General features: G+C 41.9%; 1 protein-coding gene across 6 annotated transcripts in view; it reads right to left on the reverse strand.

Annotated features, from left to right (window-relative positions):
* Positions 1-4,692: 4,692 nt before the first annotated feature.
* Positions 4,693-14,866, reverse strand: part of MAP3K4 (mitogen-activated protein kinase kinase kinase 4) — a 111,363-nt gene continuing 101,189 nt past the window's right edge. For 5 of the 6 annotated variants that reach the window (XM_036871698.1, XM_036871700.1, XM_036871697.1 and 2 more), the window contains 7 exons: positions 14,140-14,210; positions 13,243-13,359; positions 12,194-12,353; positions 10,178-10,300; positions 9,441-9,547; positions 7,588-7,767; positions 4,693-5,715 (listed from right to left, as the gene is read on the reverse strand). In XM_036871698.1, coding sequence (XP_036727593.1) covers positions 5,695-5,715; positions 7,588-7,767; positions 9,441-9,547; positions 10,178-10,300; positions 12,194-12,353; positions 13,243-13,359; positions 14,140-14,210 — 779 coding nt within the window. In that variant the 3' untranslated portion in view covers positions 4,693-5,694. Of the gene's footprint in view, positions 5,716-7,587; positions 7,768-9,440; positions 9,548-10,177; positions 10,301-12,193; positions 12,354-13,060; positions 13,152-13,242; positions 13,360-14,139; positions 14,211-14,866 lie in introns of those variants that run through there. The other variant, XM_036871701.1, reaches the window with a different exon arrangement.

Genomic DNA, 14,866 nt, shown 5'->3' on the forward strand with positions numbered 1-14,866 from the left:
ATTTTTACCTTTAATATTTTTTTTATACAGTCTTGTTTCACATGTTGGAGTGACTAAAGAGTTTTGAAATTTCTGGCATCTATGTTCTTTTGAATTTTAAGGAGGTAAAGCAGTACGAACAAAAAGTTAGGGTTGCTGAATAATAATAATTTCCTTTGGAAGGTGGGTAGGAAACCACTAAAGCTGCACATGTGTTAGGAAGAAGTCACTCTCAAACAGGAATGATTTAAATGGATAAGAAAACCTTCACCTAATATATGAAAAGAGCCGTGCCTCTAGAATTTATAATAGTTGACTCAAGAAGAAAAAAAGCGATGTGATGAAATGGCAGGCTGCTGGAGCATGTGACTAGAGGACCCATCCCAGAGTAGAAGATTGGTGACCCTTTTGATGTTAAATCAGGATGAGGCTGGGAATTTAAGAGGCTGTTGGGCTACCGGGAGGGTGAAACATTCCAAGTAGCACAGAAGTTTCTATCACGCCATGAAATGAGTGATTTGCAAGGCAGTGACTTTAGACATTGCAACTAATAAGCTTCAACACGCCGGGAGGAACAAGCTCACTGATTTTGGAAAAATATGCGATCCTCCACTTACTAGGGGATAAAAAGGCATGCTTCAAGGGACAGAGCTGCCCTAGTGTAAGCGGACGTGCACTGTTGAGCAGCCAGCTCGGACTCCTCTAGGAGCTGCCTTCAGCCCCTTTGGATAAGCGCACAGGAGCCAGCCTTCTTAGCTCACAGCCACCCGACCTCAGTTTTGACCTGATGAGTGAATAATTCACCTTTTTCATGGCAGTATATATAGACATGTGAATAAGGTAGCATTACACATGGCCTTTGAAAGCTAATACTCTTTAGTATAAGTTCTACTGGCCTAGGAAGATGATGTTTCTTAATTTTGCTTAGTGATCTAGAGCAGCATTAAGCAAACTAAGACCCACTTGCTGCTTGTTTTGTAAATAAAGTTTTATTGGAACACAGCCACATCTAGTCATGTACGTGTTGCTATGGCTGCTTTTATGCTACGTCAGCAGGGTTGAGGAGTTGCAACCAAGATCCTATAGCCTGCAAAGCCAAGAATATTCAGTCTCTGGCCCTTTACAGAAAAGGTTTGCTGACCTCACTCTAGAGAATATAATGTCAGTAGTTGAGGCTGCTATTTTCGAAGAAAAAAAGAAAATCTACCCCCTGCTTTTACATTACATTTTTTTAACTTACTGAGAAACTATCCTTACAATATGTTCAAGATATATGCTCTATTTGTAAACTATATCTATAAAAGGATATGGTCTTGTGGATTATTTTTACAATAATTTTTACCTTCACCATCTTCTATCTTAAGAAACAAAACAAAACAAAACAAAAGGCAAATTAAACCCAAAGCATGCAGAAAGAAGGAAATAATAAAGATTAGTGTGAGGGAAAAAAATGAAATGGAACCCAGAAAAACAATAAAGAATATTAATGAAACAAGAATTGATTCTTTGAAAAGATCTGAGTAAGAAAACATAAATACTAAAATCAGGAATAAAAAAGTAGACATCACTACCAACCTTACAGAACTTAAAAGTATTACTGAATTATTAATTAATTCCCACAAAGAGAAACCCAGGCACAGTTGGTTTCACTAGTGAATTCTACCAAACATTTAAAGAAGTATGGTAAATAATACCAGTTCTTCACAATCTCTAAGAGGAGGAAAACTTCCCGACTCATTGTATGAGGCCAGCATTATCCTGATACCAAAGCCAGACAATCACAAGAAATGAAAACTACACAGCAATATCCCTCATGTAATACAGAGGCAAAAGTCCTCAACAAAACATTACAAATTGCAGTAGCAATACACAGACGGGATTATAAAGAATGATCAACTAGGATGTATCCCAGGAATGCAAGGTTGGTTTAATATCCAAAAATCAACTGATGTAGTATACCATATTAATAAAGCACAAAAATCATCTGATCATCTCAATAGATGCAGAAAGAACATTTGACAAAATCAAACATCTAGTCATGATAAAAACTCTCAGTAAACCAGGAAAAGAAGGAAACATCTTCAACCTGATAAAGGGCATTTACCAAAACCCCACAACTAACACCATAAATTAAAAGAATAAATATTGCCACCTAAGGTCAAAATCATGACAAGAATGTTATTCTCACCAGTGCTGTTCAACATTGTACTGGACAGAGGACCTAGCCAGTGCAATTAGTCAAGAAAAAATATATAAGGCATCCAGATTGTAAAGGAAGAAGAAACACTGTCTTTATTCTTGGATGACATGATTTTATATGTAGAGAATTCTATGGAGTCTACAAAACAACTACTAGAGCAATTAAGCAAGTTCAGCAAGGCCATGGGATAAAAGACCAATATACACAAATCAACTGTACTGATATACTAGCAATGAACAATCTGAAAAGAAATTCAGAAAATACTTTCACTCACAATAGCATGAAAAGAGTAAAATACTTAGAAACAGACTTAAAAAGTTCAAGGATTGTACACTGAATTACAAAGCGCTGCTGAGAGAAATTAAAGATCCAGATAAATGGAGAGCTAGCCTGTTCATGAATTGGGAAACGAAATATTGTTAAGATAACAATACTCCCCACATGGTTCTATATTTTCAGTGCAATCTATCAAAATCCCAGCTGATTTTTTTTTTGGTGGGGGTTGTGGGGGAGAACAGAAATTGACAAGCTGATCCTAAAGTGCATAGGGAAATACAAATGACCCAGAATAGCCAAAACAATCTTGAAAAAGCAGAACCAAGTTGAAGAACTCACACTTCCCAACTTCAAAACTTCCTATAAAGCTACGTTAGTCAAGGCAGTGTGGTTCTACATAAGACAGCCATATAGATCAATGGAACAGAAGTGAGAGTCCAGAAATAAAGCCCTAGATTTACAGTCAACTGATTTCAACAAGGATGCCAAAACAATTCAATGGAGAAAGAACAGTCTTTTCAACAAATGAATGCTGGGTCTAATAAATATCAACATGCAAAAGTATGAACATGGACCCTTATCTGATGTGATACACAAACATTAACTAAAAATAGATGATAGACCTAAATATGAGAGCTAAAACTATAAAACTCTTAGAAGAAAATACAGGTGTAAATCTTCATGATCTTGAGTCAAGTCATGATTTCTTAGATAGGGTATCAAGAGCACATGCAATAAAGAACAAGTTGATAAACCAGACTTCAAAATTTAAAACTTCTGTACTTCAGAAGAAACCATTAAAAATGTGAAAAGACAAGCCACAGACTGGGGGGAAATAAAACATTTGCAAATCAAATATCTGGTAAAGGACTTGTATCCAGAATATATAAAAATCTCTCACAACTCAATAAGAAGACAAATAACCCAATATAAAAATGGGCAAAAGATTCATATAGACACTTCACCAAAGAAGATATATGAATGGCTAACAAGCACAAGAGATGCTCACCATGGTCAGAGAAATGCAGATCAAAACCACAATGAGATAACACTTGACATCTACTAGAATGGCTATTACAAAAAGAAAGACAATATCAAGTGTTGGCAAAGGTATGGAGAAGCTAGAACTCTGCGTTGCTGGCTGGGAATTAAGACAACGCAGCCACTTTGGAAGCAGTTTGACAGTTTGTTAAAAAATTGAACATGGGGGCTTCCCTGGTGGCGCAGTGGTTGAGAATCTGCCTGCCAATGCAGGGGACACGGGTTCGAGCCCTGGTCTGGGAAGATCCCACATGCCACGGAGCAACTAGGCCCGTGAGCCACAATTACTGAGCCTGCGCGTCTGGAGCCTGTGCTCCGCAGCAAGAGAGGCCGCGATAGTGAGAGGCCCGCGCACCACGATGAAGAGTGGCCCCCGCTCGCCGCAACTAGAGAAAGCCCTCGCACAGAAATGAAGACCCAACACAGCCATAAATAAATAAGTAAATAAAAATTAAAAAAAAAAAAAAATTGAACATGGATTTACCATATGAGCCAGCAGTTCCACTCTCAAGAGAAAGGAAAATATAGGTCCACACAAAGACTTGTATGCAAGTGTTCAGAGCAGCATCATTCATAATAACCAAAAAGTGGAAGTAGTAAATGAATAACTAAATCATGTGGCATATTCATACAGTGGAATAATATTCAGCAATAAAAAGGAATGAAGAATTAACACAATGCTGTAACAAGCATAAACCTTAGAATTATCATACTAAGTGAAAGAAGCCAGACACAAAAGACCATTATATTAAATGTCCAGAACAGGCAAATCTATAGAGACAGTAAGTGGCTTAGTGGCTGCCTAAGGCTGGGGGTAGGGGTGAGGAGTGACTGCAAATGGACACGAGCTTCCTTCTTGGGGTAATGGAATTGTTCTAAGGTGGATTATGATGATGGCTGTACACTATATAACTATCCTAAAAATCACTGAACTGTATACTTTAAATATTACATATTGGTAAATTATACCTCAAAAAGCTATTTTAAAAAACTGAAAAAAAAAATTCTAAGTGTCTGTACAAATCCTTCCGTGATGCCAGCTTTCTCAAGGACATTAATTTCTATGCGAGGGGATCTACTACCCTGGAGGGAAGGTGAATACAGAACCTGCTTGAGCAATGACTTGTCCAGAGTCAGCTGCTACGTGTAAGGAATGAGTCAGATATCTTCTAAAAAGATTTCAGGAAGCTTTAAGGTCAATCTTTAAAAAAAATTTAATAGCAGAAAGAAATAAAAGAACACCATCAATGACATATAATTTGGGCTATTTTAGAAAACTAACTGCTGAAATATTTACATTCTGAAAAAGATGCTTTCTTGTCAAGAGATTATTCAGCAGTATTTACATTGACCCAGTTCCTATACATCTTGATATGAAAATAAACTGAGCCCCCAACATGTGATAACAAGGCTTCAACTTTTATCTGTTATAAACTTGCAGTTAATATACAAAGATTTAAAAGGGCCTCTTACATCCTTAGTGTTATTTCATTTATGTCTTTCCCTTTGCAGTGAGGAGATTCTAGACCCTGAAGGAACTCCTAACCCAGCGCCCACCTTCAGCACACTTGATTGTACCCCTTCTGTTGAGGAACACATGAGTGACAAGGACAGACCTCTGTATCAGATAATGTGTTGGCTCTGAAGCTGATAACCATTAAAAGACAATATAACTGAGCTTTCCTAAAATAAACCATTTATTGAAAAAAGAACCTTTTTCTTAAATTTCATTAATCAGCCTTTTGCATAACAAACCTGCGGCTTGCCAACAACAACAAAAGGTAAGATTTCACAGTCAGTGCACTCGACAAACAAGAGATTAACAAGGCCCAGGACGCCTGATAACACTACAACTGCTTTTGAACCTAGAAAGGTCAAAAATACTACACTGATGTCACGGTTCTCAGTCACCCGAGAAACAGAGGTGACGGAGGCGATGGTCCGTGTACAGTAGTAATGGCACTTAACATGCAGCTTCTTTACCTCGTGGACACCATCACTCAGGAGGGCCCCGTGCCACATCGAACAAACAGGAGCAGCAGGAGAAGTGACGCTTGTCACCTGTGCAGTCTTCAGTCTTGGAAGGTTAAAAAGGCTTATACTGCTTCTCAGCACAGTCTTTATGTAAATATTACATACAGTAGTGATTACGAGAATTTTCCGAGTACACACACTACTAGGCCACAGACTGATCAGCTTCATTCTTCATCTGTGCAAACCTGTGAGGAAGGCAGGAGAGAGCTGAACCCTATTCATGCCACATGTAAGGTTCATAGGTAAGTCATAATCAGTGCATCTTGAAGCTCCCAGCACCGTGCCTGGCACAGAGCAAAGGTGTAATCAATGCAATGAAATGTCAGTGCTAAGTTACTGCTCTACGAATTGACTATTGAAAGCATTTTTAAGAACGTATTTGTACAATATCAAGTCAATAAAAATTGCTTATATACTTTATAAAGAATAAATACGTTTTTATTTAATTACAAATCCCTAATATCTATGCAGCAAATCCAGCTATTGATTACTTAATTTCACTCACCCAGGAATAATGTGACCCCTCTCTTGCATCTTCCTTTCCTGTATCAGGAGCTCCTCTGCAGGACCCTGTAAACGTTTTCTCCAGGTTTCCACTCTCATTCCATGTCTCCTCTAAATGCTCTCCCAGCAATATTTCTCTCTCTCAAATCCGTATCCTATCACAGTTCTCTCGAGTGCCAGTCCAAAATATCCAAATGCCTGTCTAAAATCCCCCAGCAGATATTCCAAATACACCTCGAACTCAATCTACCAAAGAGACCATCATCTCCCGACCCAACCCTCCACCAGCTGCCCTCTTTACCTATCTTGGCGAATGGAATGTCGATAACCTGGTGACACAAGCCGGAGCCTGGGAGCCGTCCTGGACTCCTCCCCGTCACGCACCTTTCACATCCCATCAGTTACTCATTCACGGCCATTCTAACTCCTGTATACGGCTGGTAACTCACCCCTGACCTCCCACTCCCAACCCAGCAGCTGTGTCAGCAGCTTCCCAACTAGTCTCTCACCTCCAGAGTGACTGTTCTGAAACACAATTTAATCATGTCATGCTTACTATAAAACTGAAATCCCTTCATGTGGTCCCTGCTTACTTTCCCAGCCTTATGTTTTGCCACTTTCCACATCCTGTGCTCCATCAGTATGTACCTATACACAGTTCTTTGGCTGCTTTACCCTCTTAGCAGTGAGCCTTTCCATGTCTCTTCCATTCTGTCCGCCATACTTCTCCCTGCGTTTCCCGACCTGGCTAAACCCTCCCAAACAGCTCAGGCATCTCACTCTAAAGAAAGTAATAGGGACTTTCTTAACCACTGCGCCACCAGGGAAGAATCCGCCTGCCAATGCAGGGGACCCGGGTTCGAGCCCTGGTCCGAGAAGATCCCACATGTCCAGGGGCAACTAAGCCTGTGCGCCACAACTACTGAAGCCCACGCGCCTAGAGCCCATGCTCCACAACAAGAGAAGCCACCGCAATGAGAAGCCCGCGCACCTCAACAAAGAGTAGCCCCTGCTCACCACAACGAAGAACCAACACAGCCCAAAATAAATAACATAAATAAAAAGAGTAAAAAAAAAAAAAAGAAAAAGAAAAAAAACAGTAATAGCTGGGATTACCCGACTGGATTAAATTCCTCTTTTCAGTGACCCTACAACATGGCATATATACCATTATCACAGCTCTTAACATAATACTTAGTCATTACTCCCCTGTCTCTACTCTCCCAGCAGAGATTAGTTGTTACTAACCTGTACTCAAGGAGACTGCGTACTCTAAAAGAGGGAAAATTGTGTCTTTCATCCAGTCCCATTTAAAATTCCATTTAACAGTCCCAAGTACACCTCAAACCATCCACATGGATCAAGGAGGAGAACCTCGACGAACATTTTCCAAAAGAAAAAACATACAAAATTCCCCGGCATAATACATTTAGTTCCTTTCCGTTTCAGATATAGATATTTTATATTTAAGTTTCCAAATTTCCTTAAGTGCCAGATGCGAACAGAACTCAAATATTTAAACAAGGAGAGGACTATACAGCAATCTGCCAAACCTTGACGAAGGAATGGTCGAGGAGCTGGCTGGCCGTCCACCTCATCCTGGGCTCACTTTCTAGGCAGTGAGAAAGGAATTCCTTTCCTTCTGGGCTTAATCTTTCAGGGATTGGTGGCTTATGCCCCATTCCCACTTTGTACATAATCTGAAAGTTGTGTTCATATTCATGCCAAGGTCTCTAAAAACAGAAAAAAAAAATCAGGTTTCACTACTACACGGCCACACAGAAATGCAACTGCCCAATCTCTTTTTAGGCATCTCAATGTTGATACATATTGAGGCTGGCAAACTTTTACTTAAAGGGCCAAACAGTAACTATTTTAGGCTTGCAGGCCATATGGTCTCTGTCACACCTATTCAATTCTCCCACTGTAGCGTGAAAGCAGCCTTAGGCTATAATATAATAAATGAATGGGTGTGACCATGTGCCAATAAAACTTTATTTACAAAACCAGGTGGTGAGCATAGTCTGCCTACCCCATTTAGGTGTCCAATTAGTCCAGCATTATCTAGATGCCATCATCATGTAAATAAAAAATGTAACATATAAAATAATATAAAAATGTCAATCAAACAAAATTCAACAGTTATCATACAGGGATGTTTAATATGCTACCTTGTTGAATAATCGGCATCAAATTATTGATAATTTGTAAAGCTTAGATTATTTTATTATGATTACAGGGAAATGAGATTCATGGGGGAAAGAACTGAGTTTGTATAGCGTTCTAATTTGTGTACCATCGTTTAGTTGTTGAGACATATGTTCTTCAGTGTGAGAACTTGTTCTTTCTCTGATGCATGGCTTGACTGAAATAACAGATATCATGGGCATCTTTCTATGTTAATGCTAATAGAAATAATATTAGCTAATAGTTACTAAGCACTTATTTTCAGCAGCTGCGAGGTATAGCTGTATAATAATTTCCTACTAGTAACACTTAAGAGGTTTCTAACTTTTTTGCTTTATAAGTAATGGCTACACCCACATACACACTGTGCCTCTATATATTTGTATAATTGTTCATTACTGGTATCTTCATCAGAAGATCAATTTTCAGATACTATGTCATACACAACAGTTTGCAAATGCTTGTGCTCTACCTATTTGTCCTTCCCTCCCTCTCCCAGAGCCCCTGTCAACCACTGATCTTTTACTGCCTTTATTGTTTCGCCTCTTCTGGAATGTCATATAGTTGGAATCATACAGTACGTGGTGTTTTCAGATTGGCTTGTTTCTTTTTTTGGCCATGCCTCCAGTCTTGCAGGATCTTAGTTCCCCGAGCAGGTATCGAACCTGCGCCCTCAGCAGTGAAAGTGCCAAGTCCTAACCACTGGACCACCAGGGAATTCTCCAGATTGGTTTCTTTCACTTAGCAATATGCTTTTAAGGTTTCTCCATGTCGTTTCATGGCCCAATTTCTTTTTGTTGCTGTACAATATTCCATCATGTAGATTACCACAGTTTATCCATTTGAAAGATATCTTGGTTGCTTCCAAGTTTTGGCAATTATGAGTAAAGCTGATATGGGCATTCTTGTGCCAGTCTTTGTGCAGACGTAAGTTTTCAACTTCATGTTTCTCTTCACAGCTGCTTACTTCTCTGTGTTTTAATTTGAGCTTTATGCTTTTTTTGTTCCTCTGAGGAATTCTCTAAGTCATGTATCTTATAAATATTTGGTTCCCAGTTTGTCACTTGTCTTAACTTACTTATCTTTTGACAGGTCATGTTCTCTATTTTGCAGGAAATGTGTCCACAGTATTCATAATGATAGTAAAACCACAATTACTGCTCTGTTAATGTAAAGTGCCCTCCTCAAGTCCCCCTCTCCCGGTGCAGGCTCTGCTCACCTTGCCAGTCACCATCTCTATGACAACACACCCTAGACTCCAGATGTCGGCTGCACGCCCATGGCCTTCTCCTTTTGCGCGAGTGATGACTTCTGGAGCCATGTATGCTTTAAAAGTCACAGATATGGTGATAAGAATGGGTTATAAATATAGCACCATGTAGTACTAGAGCCAAGCAATACACTAATATCGCCTAATATTCCATATAGAAGAAACAACTAATTTGTTGGGGGGGGTCTTTCTCTGAATTACATACTAAAAAACATCAAAACTTGAAAATAAATATTTCAAATCAATTTCTCAGATGGACATTTTAGGAGCCAAATTATCTTCTGAAAGACAATTGTGAATGTGCAAATATTCAGATAAATTGTATTTGCAATGAGAATATGAAATTTAACCTGCAAAGGAGGATGTAAAATTTTATGCCGTGTTTCTAAACAATCAAAACAAATAATCACCATTTAAACATGTTGTTTTGACTAGAATAGTTTTAATAAACCCAACGTGAATGACAAGGTTTTTCTGGGAAGAAAAGAGGCCTTCTTCCCTCCTTTAAGTCTAAGGGAGAAATGTAATTTCCCAATCTGACAAGCGCTTTCAGGGGTGGCCCCTACCCCCCCGGTTAGAAGCCCTCACCTGCTCTCCACGTCCGCTGACCAGGAAGAAAAGGGAAAGCCGGGGTCCCAGCACACCGGAGTGAGCCCCAATGCAAAGACAAATCTAGCCGGACCCACCTGCTGTCCCCAGCGTGCTATTCACTTCACCAGGCATGGTCTGAGCATTGTTTTTAAGCTTTACTGAGCATCCAAAATCTCCCAGCTTGATTAGTCCAGATGAGGTAAGGAAGATGTTGGCACCTAACAAGAAAGAAGCGGTTGTGAGCCTCTAAAACACAACGCAGGCATTTTAAAGTTTACATGGTAACCTAAACTATCAGGAACTTGATTTACAAAAGTTATAAAGACTTATGAAACTTCACTTGCAAAGTGTAATCATAGAAAGATTTTAAGCCTTATTCACAAATGTTAATACACAGCAAAGAAATTTTAGTATCAGTGCAGACAGCTCTGACCAATAAATTCTGAACTGAAATACACGCATAAATTCTAACATTAAAAACCCAGGGAGATACTTAAAGAGAAAGTACACATAAAACACAAATGCTTGTGGCGGCAGTCCCTGAAAATTAAGAGTCTGTATACGGTCAGCAGCTCCTGCAACAGAAAGCAACGTGTAGACAAGACCTGGCACACAGGCTGCTGGTCTGCAGAGCTGTATCCGAGGCCACCATTAGACTGATTTCAGACTGCCTGAAAAGAATGTTCTGTGACTGTCTCTCATCTCCGCAAGCAGTACACAGGCCCGGCCTGTACTCCAGTTGGAACCCGGGGTTACCGCTCATCTCCCAGGGAGGCTCTGCCTCCTCCAGAGGCTACCGGCCGTGGCCACTCCAACCGGGCCACACAGCTCAGCGCTACGTGTCGACGGCACCTCCTTCCAAAAGTGACCCAGAGCCCCTCACGCTAGACAACCAGCCACACGATGAGCTGCAATCTGTCGGTCCTCGCAGCCCGAGTGCTCCCAAGGGAGGTGGTCCCCCCGGGAGCACACGGGCGCTAACTGCATGATTCTGCAGCTAGCTCACAGGCCCACACTCTCAGACACGATGAGCTACAAAGAATATCCCAAGGATGCACATGGACGGACTTGACTCAAGGACTCTCGGGGATTCTCTTTACGGCCGTGGCCAACGTCATGAAGGTACCATTTCATGAGTGTGGAATTTGTGTCAGAACAACCGGAAACAGGCAATGCCATGGCCTGACCCAGAGCCATTTAAGCAAATGCCCAGAATGATCCCAGACAGCAAAGCAATGCGGTGGACGGGCGGGCGGGCAGCAAGACTGGGGTACGCTGGGGATTCAGGAGGAGCCGCCTTAGAGAGTGCGGACAATTCTTCCACCCAGCAAAGCAGGTGATGGGTAACCCAGCCCCCTCTGAGGCGAATGCCTGGTCTGAAGTCCGGCCATTCTAGAGTCAGCCTGTTTAGGCTGGCCTCAGACTATGGGACAGAATGGAATCCTTCAGTCTAGGGCCATTAGAGACAAAGCTAATTTGTCACTCTAATTATCCCCGAGACTCCCAAATACAGAGGTCAGGGGCACGGTGTGGTTAAGGTAAACGCAAGAGGGACAGTTCTGGGACAGAAGCATGGCCACTCACCACACATGAGAAGGGAACAGCACTTTTAGTCAGTCAGCATGACCAAATCGATCTTTAGCAGAACTCTACACTGGAGGAGGGTGGTGTAAATAAACCCTCCCCAAGCTCAGCTGCACATCATAACTTACACCGGCATTCCTGATTCACCGTCACTTTACATATTCACGACGTTCATATATAACTACACGAGGTTCTTGACACAAGGAAAAGAAAGGATGCTCTGATCACGAATGTCTAGTAAATACACAGGGCAGGCGAAATCAGCCTCTAAAATAGCAAGTTTCATTTTGGGGGTAATAGATTTGGCTAAAAGCAGTGCTGAACAGAACAGCGGACTTATACACTCCTAGACGGAGACATGTGTCCTGCACAGTTTCTTAATGCTGGGTTCTTTACAGAAGACTACTTCAAGTAAAGGTATTTCTTTGTAGAGAAGTGATGTGCGGGCACCAGAAGAAGCGACGTGGGGGCAGCTACCGTGTGCTGGGCACAGCTGGCTCCGGCGGGGAGCTGAGTGTGGGCATTACCTTTAACGTCACGGTGAACTATGCCATGCTCGTGGAGGACATTGATTGCAACGGTGATCTGCTTAGAATACAGCCTGATGACGTGCTCCTGAAGTCCCAGCCTCGACACCTCCTCTAAGGTACCCTCGTCACAGTACTCCATGAAGATGTACATTTCTTCCTGCGGGAGGAATCAAATGCAGCCTTGTGTTTACGTGGACACTAAGTGAAGAACCTGGAACGCTTCACTGGCCACACCCCAGAGGACTCTTCTTTCTAATGGTATGCTACACTTGCCATCCTGAATACTGAATTCGTCTTAAAACGGTCATTTCTAACTCCCCTACAGCCGTGTCTCTGCCTGCCTCCTCTGTCTGGAATTATACAGCTAGTTGGGATAAGAACATCTCCAACTCACAGGTGATAAACGTCTATAATCCTCTGAAATTCAGTCCGCTATATAATCTCAGACAGGGACCAACAGGGCTGTCCCTATAAATATATTATTAAGTACTGAAACACATCCTTTTCAGATATGAATTTATCTGTGAAAAACGTAAAAAATCACCAATATCCAAATTCCCCAGAAGCTCATATTCCACCAAGATGCTCCAAGTTGTCCTCTTTCCCTCAAAGTGTTTATCTCTAAACACAAGGGGGAAAATAATCTGAGGTCTTAATTTTCTCTCATTTCACAATGGTTCCTTAAATACATATAAAAGAAAAAATGTTACCGAACAATGTACTCAACAGTGGTTCAGCAAAAAATGGAAGGAAAAAAAAGGCGACACACAGCTGTGTAAGGGGCATTAGAGAAATCTTCTGGTTGGCAGGATGGGTTTCAGTGCTTTATAATGTCGGGTTAAATGACTACAGTCTACAACTTACATTTTAGGAAGAACTCCTCTAGTTTCAGAGAGAAGGCAGAAATGATGTAACTCATGGAGATTTCCTGATAATTAGGCAAAGTTACTGTGCTCTGAAATGAGAAGACCTGTGATGTAGGACAGGACTCCATCTGTGCCCTCACTGACCGCTCACACCAAACAGTGTGATCAAAGCTGGCTTACCCTATGCAGCTCCACACCAAAATACCGAACCAGATTGGGGTGCTTGATGCCTTCGAAGATTTTCAGTTCGTCTGCCGTTTCCTTGATAGTTTTGTGGTCATTAGGTTGAAATCGAATCTGGAAAAGGAAAACTGTTGATTACTGTTGGCAACGTCACAAGCTAGAAAGACGCCGACTTTGAATGCAAGGGCCCGGATGCTGACATGTCCACTGTCCAGCCCCATGGCACCAAGGTCAGTGTGTCTGTGACTTCACTGCCAGGCTTCCTTCTCCTTGTTGAATTAAACACGCTTGCTTTAGAATATGTGGTCAGATAACAGCTAATGGGATCATTTTCATAACTACAGACTGAATTAACCAAAACATGAAACATTCAGGAAGCAATCACAGGTGTTTAGGTTCTGGGCAAGATAAAAAGAGGAGATAAGATTCTGCCCTCACGAAGTTTACAGCCATGCGGGAATGAGGTCATAAAGCAGCACGGGTAAGTGCCACACAGGGGAGATGGAGAGATGCCGCAGGCGTTGAGGAGGGGGCCACATGTGCCCGCTGCCCCCTCACAGCCACTCGGGGACCAACGGTCCCGCGGCTCTAGCCTCACCCTCCACGGCCCTCAGTGCCTCCCGCCAGGGCCTTCTTCAGGCGCTCCCTGCTCCTGCTTTCTACCTCCAGCAGATAAAAAGCTGTTCATTTCTGAACCTTATCACAAATCCCCCCCACCCCAAGTCCCCTCTTGGTCCCAGTGGTGTAAATGCTAAGAAGCAGACCTCAGGCCTAGACGACTCACTGTGGAAGCGCTTAGGCCAGCTCTAACCTCATAAACACAAGTTTCGTTTCCAAATCTCTACCACACAGAGGCCTCAGACAAAAAGGCCCCCAGAGGGCCGGAGCACCCACCTCCTTCATAGCCATCAGTTCACCGGTGTCCACGTTGATACAGGTATAGACCTTCCCATACTGCCCTTCCCCTGTGAACGGGAACAAACGAGCAGCTCTCAGCCAACAAAGCCAGGCCACTGTAACTCATTCAAACGTACAATAATCTCTTCCAATTCCAAATCTGTATTCATATACCTATAACCATGCTTACTATAGTCTACTACAGCAAGATCTAAACTATTTCTGAATGTTCCCTAATAACCGTAATACCTGAAGTCTTAGGCGATCTTTTCACTATGTCTTACCTGTAAATGCCTGTGGATAGAGTAGAACTGACTGGCAAATCCCAGAAGAGGCATGAAGGTGAGTACTAAGCCCCCTAGTGCACACCTCTGAGCCCCTGTGGCCCTCAAGGAGGTCTGGGTGAGGTGGGCGGGCAAGGCTAGTGGCCAGGAGTAAGCCTGACTGTCGTCTCAATGCACCTCATTGCTGTACATCCAGATGTGTGGGATATTAGTGGGATATCCTACTAACACACCTTTTGGGACATTAAACTCAGGGGATATATGGCCGAATAAGACTGATAACAAGAATTAATACAATTTATAATGGACTTGATTCTTTTCAGTGTTTTCTTCTGATAGCTCTACGAAAACTTCAATGTCCTGAGGCTCCCAGAGTCCTGTATTACAACTTTGTTTGCTTCTTCAGACCTAAATGCTCAACAGATAAATGCATTTATTTA

Source organism: Balaenoptera musculus, chromosome 12 (genome assembly GCF_009873245.2).
Source record: "Balaenoptera musculus isolate JJ_BM4_2016_0621 chromosome 12, mBalMus1.pri.v3, whole genome shotgun sequence".
Classification (NCBI taxonomy): domain Eukaryota; kingdom Metazoa; phylum Chordata; class Mammalia; order Artiodactyla; family Balaenopteridae; genus Balaenoptera; species Balaenoptera musculus.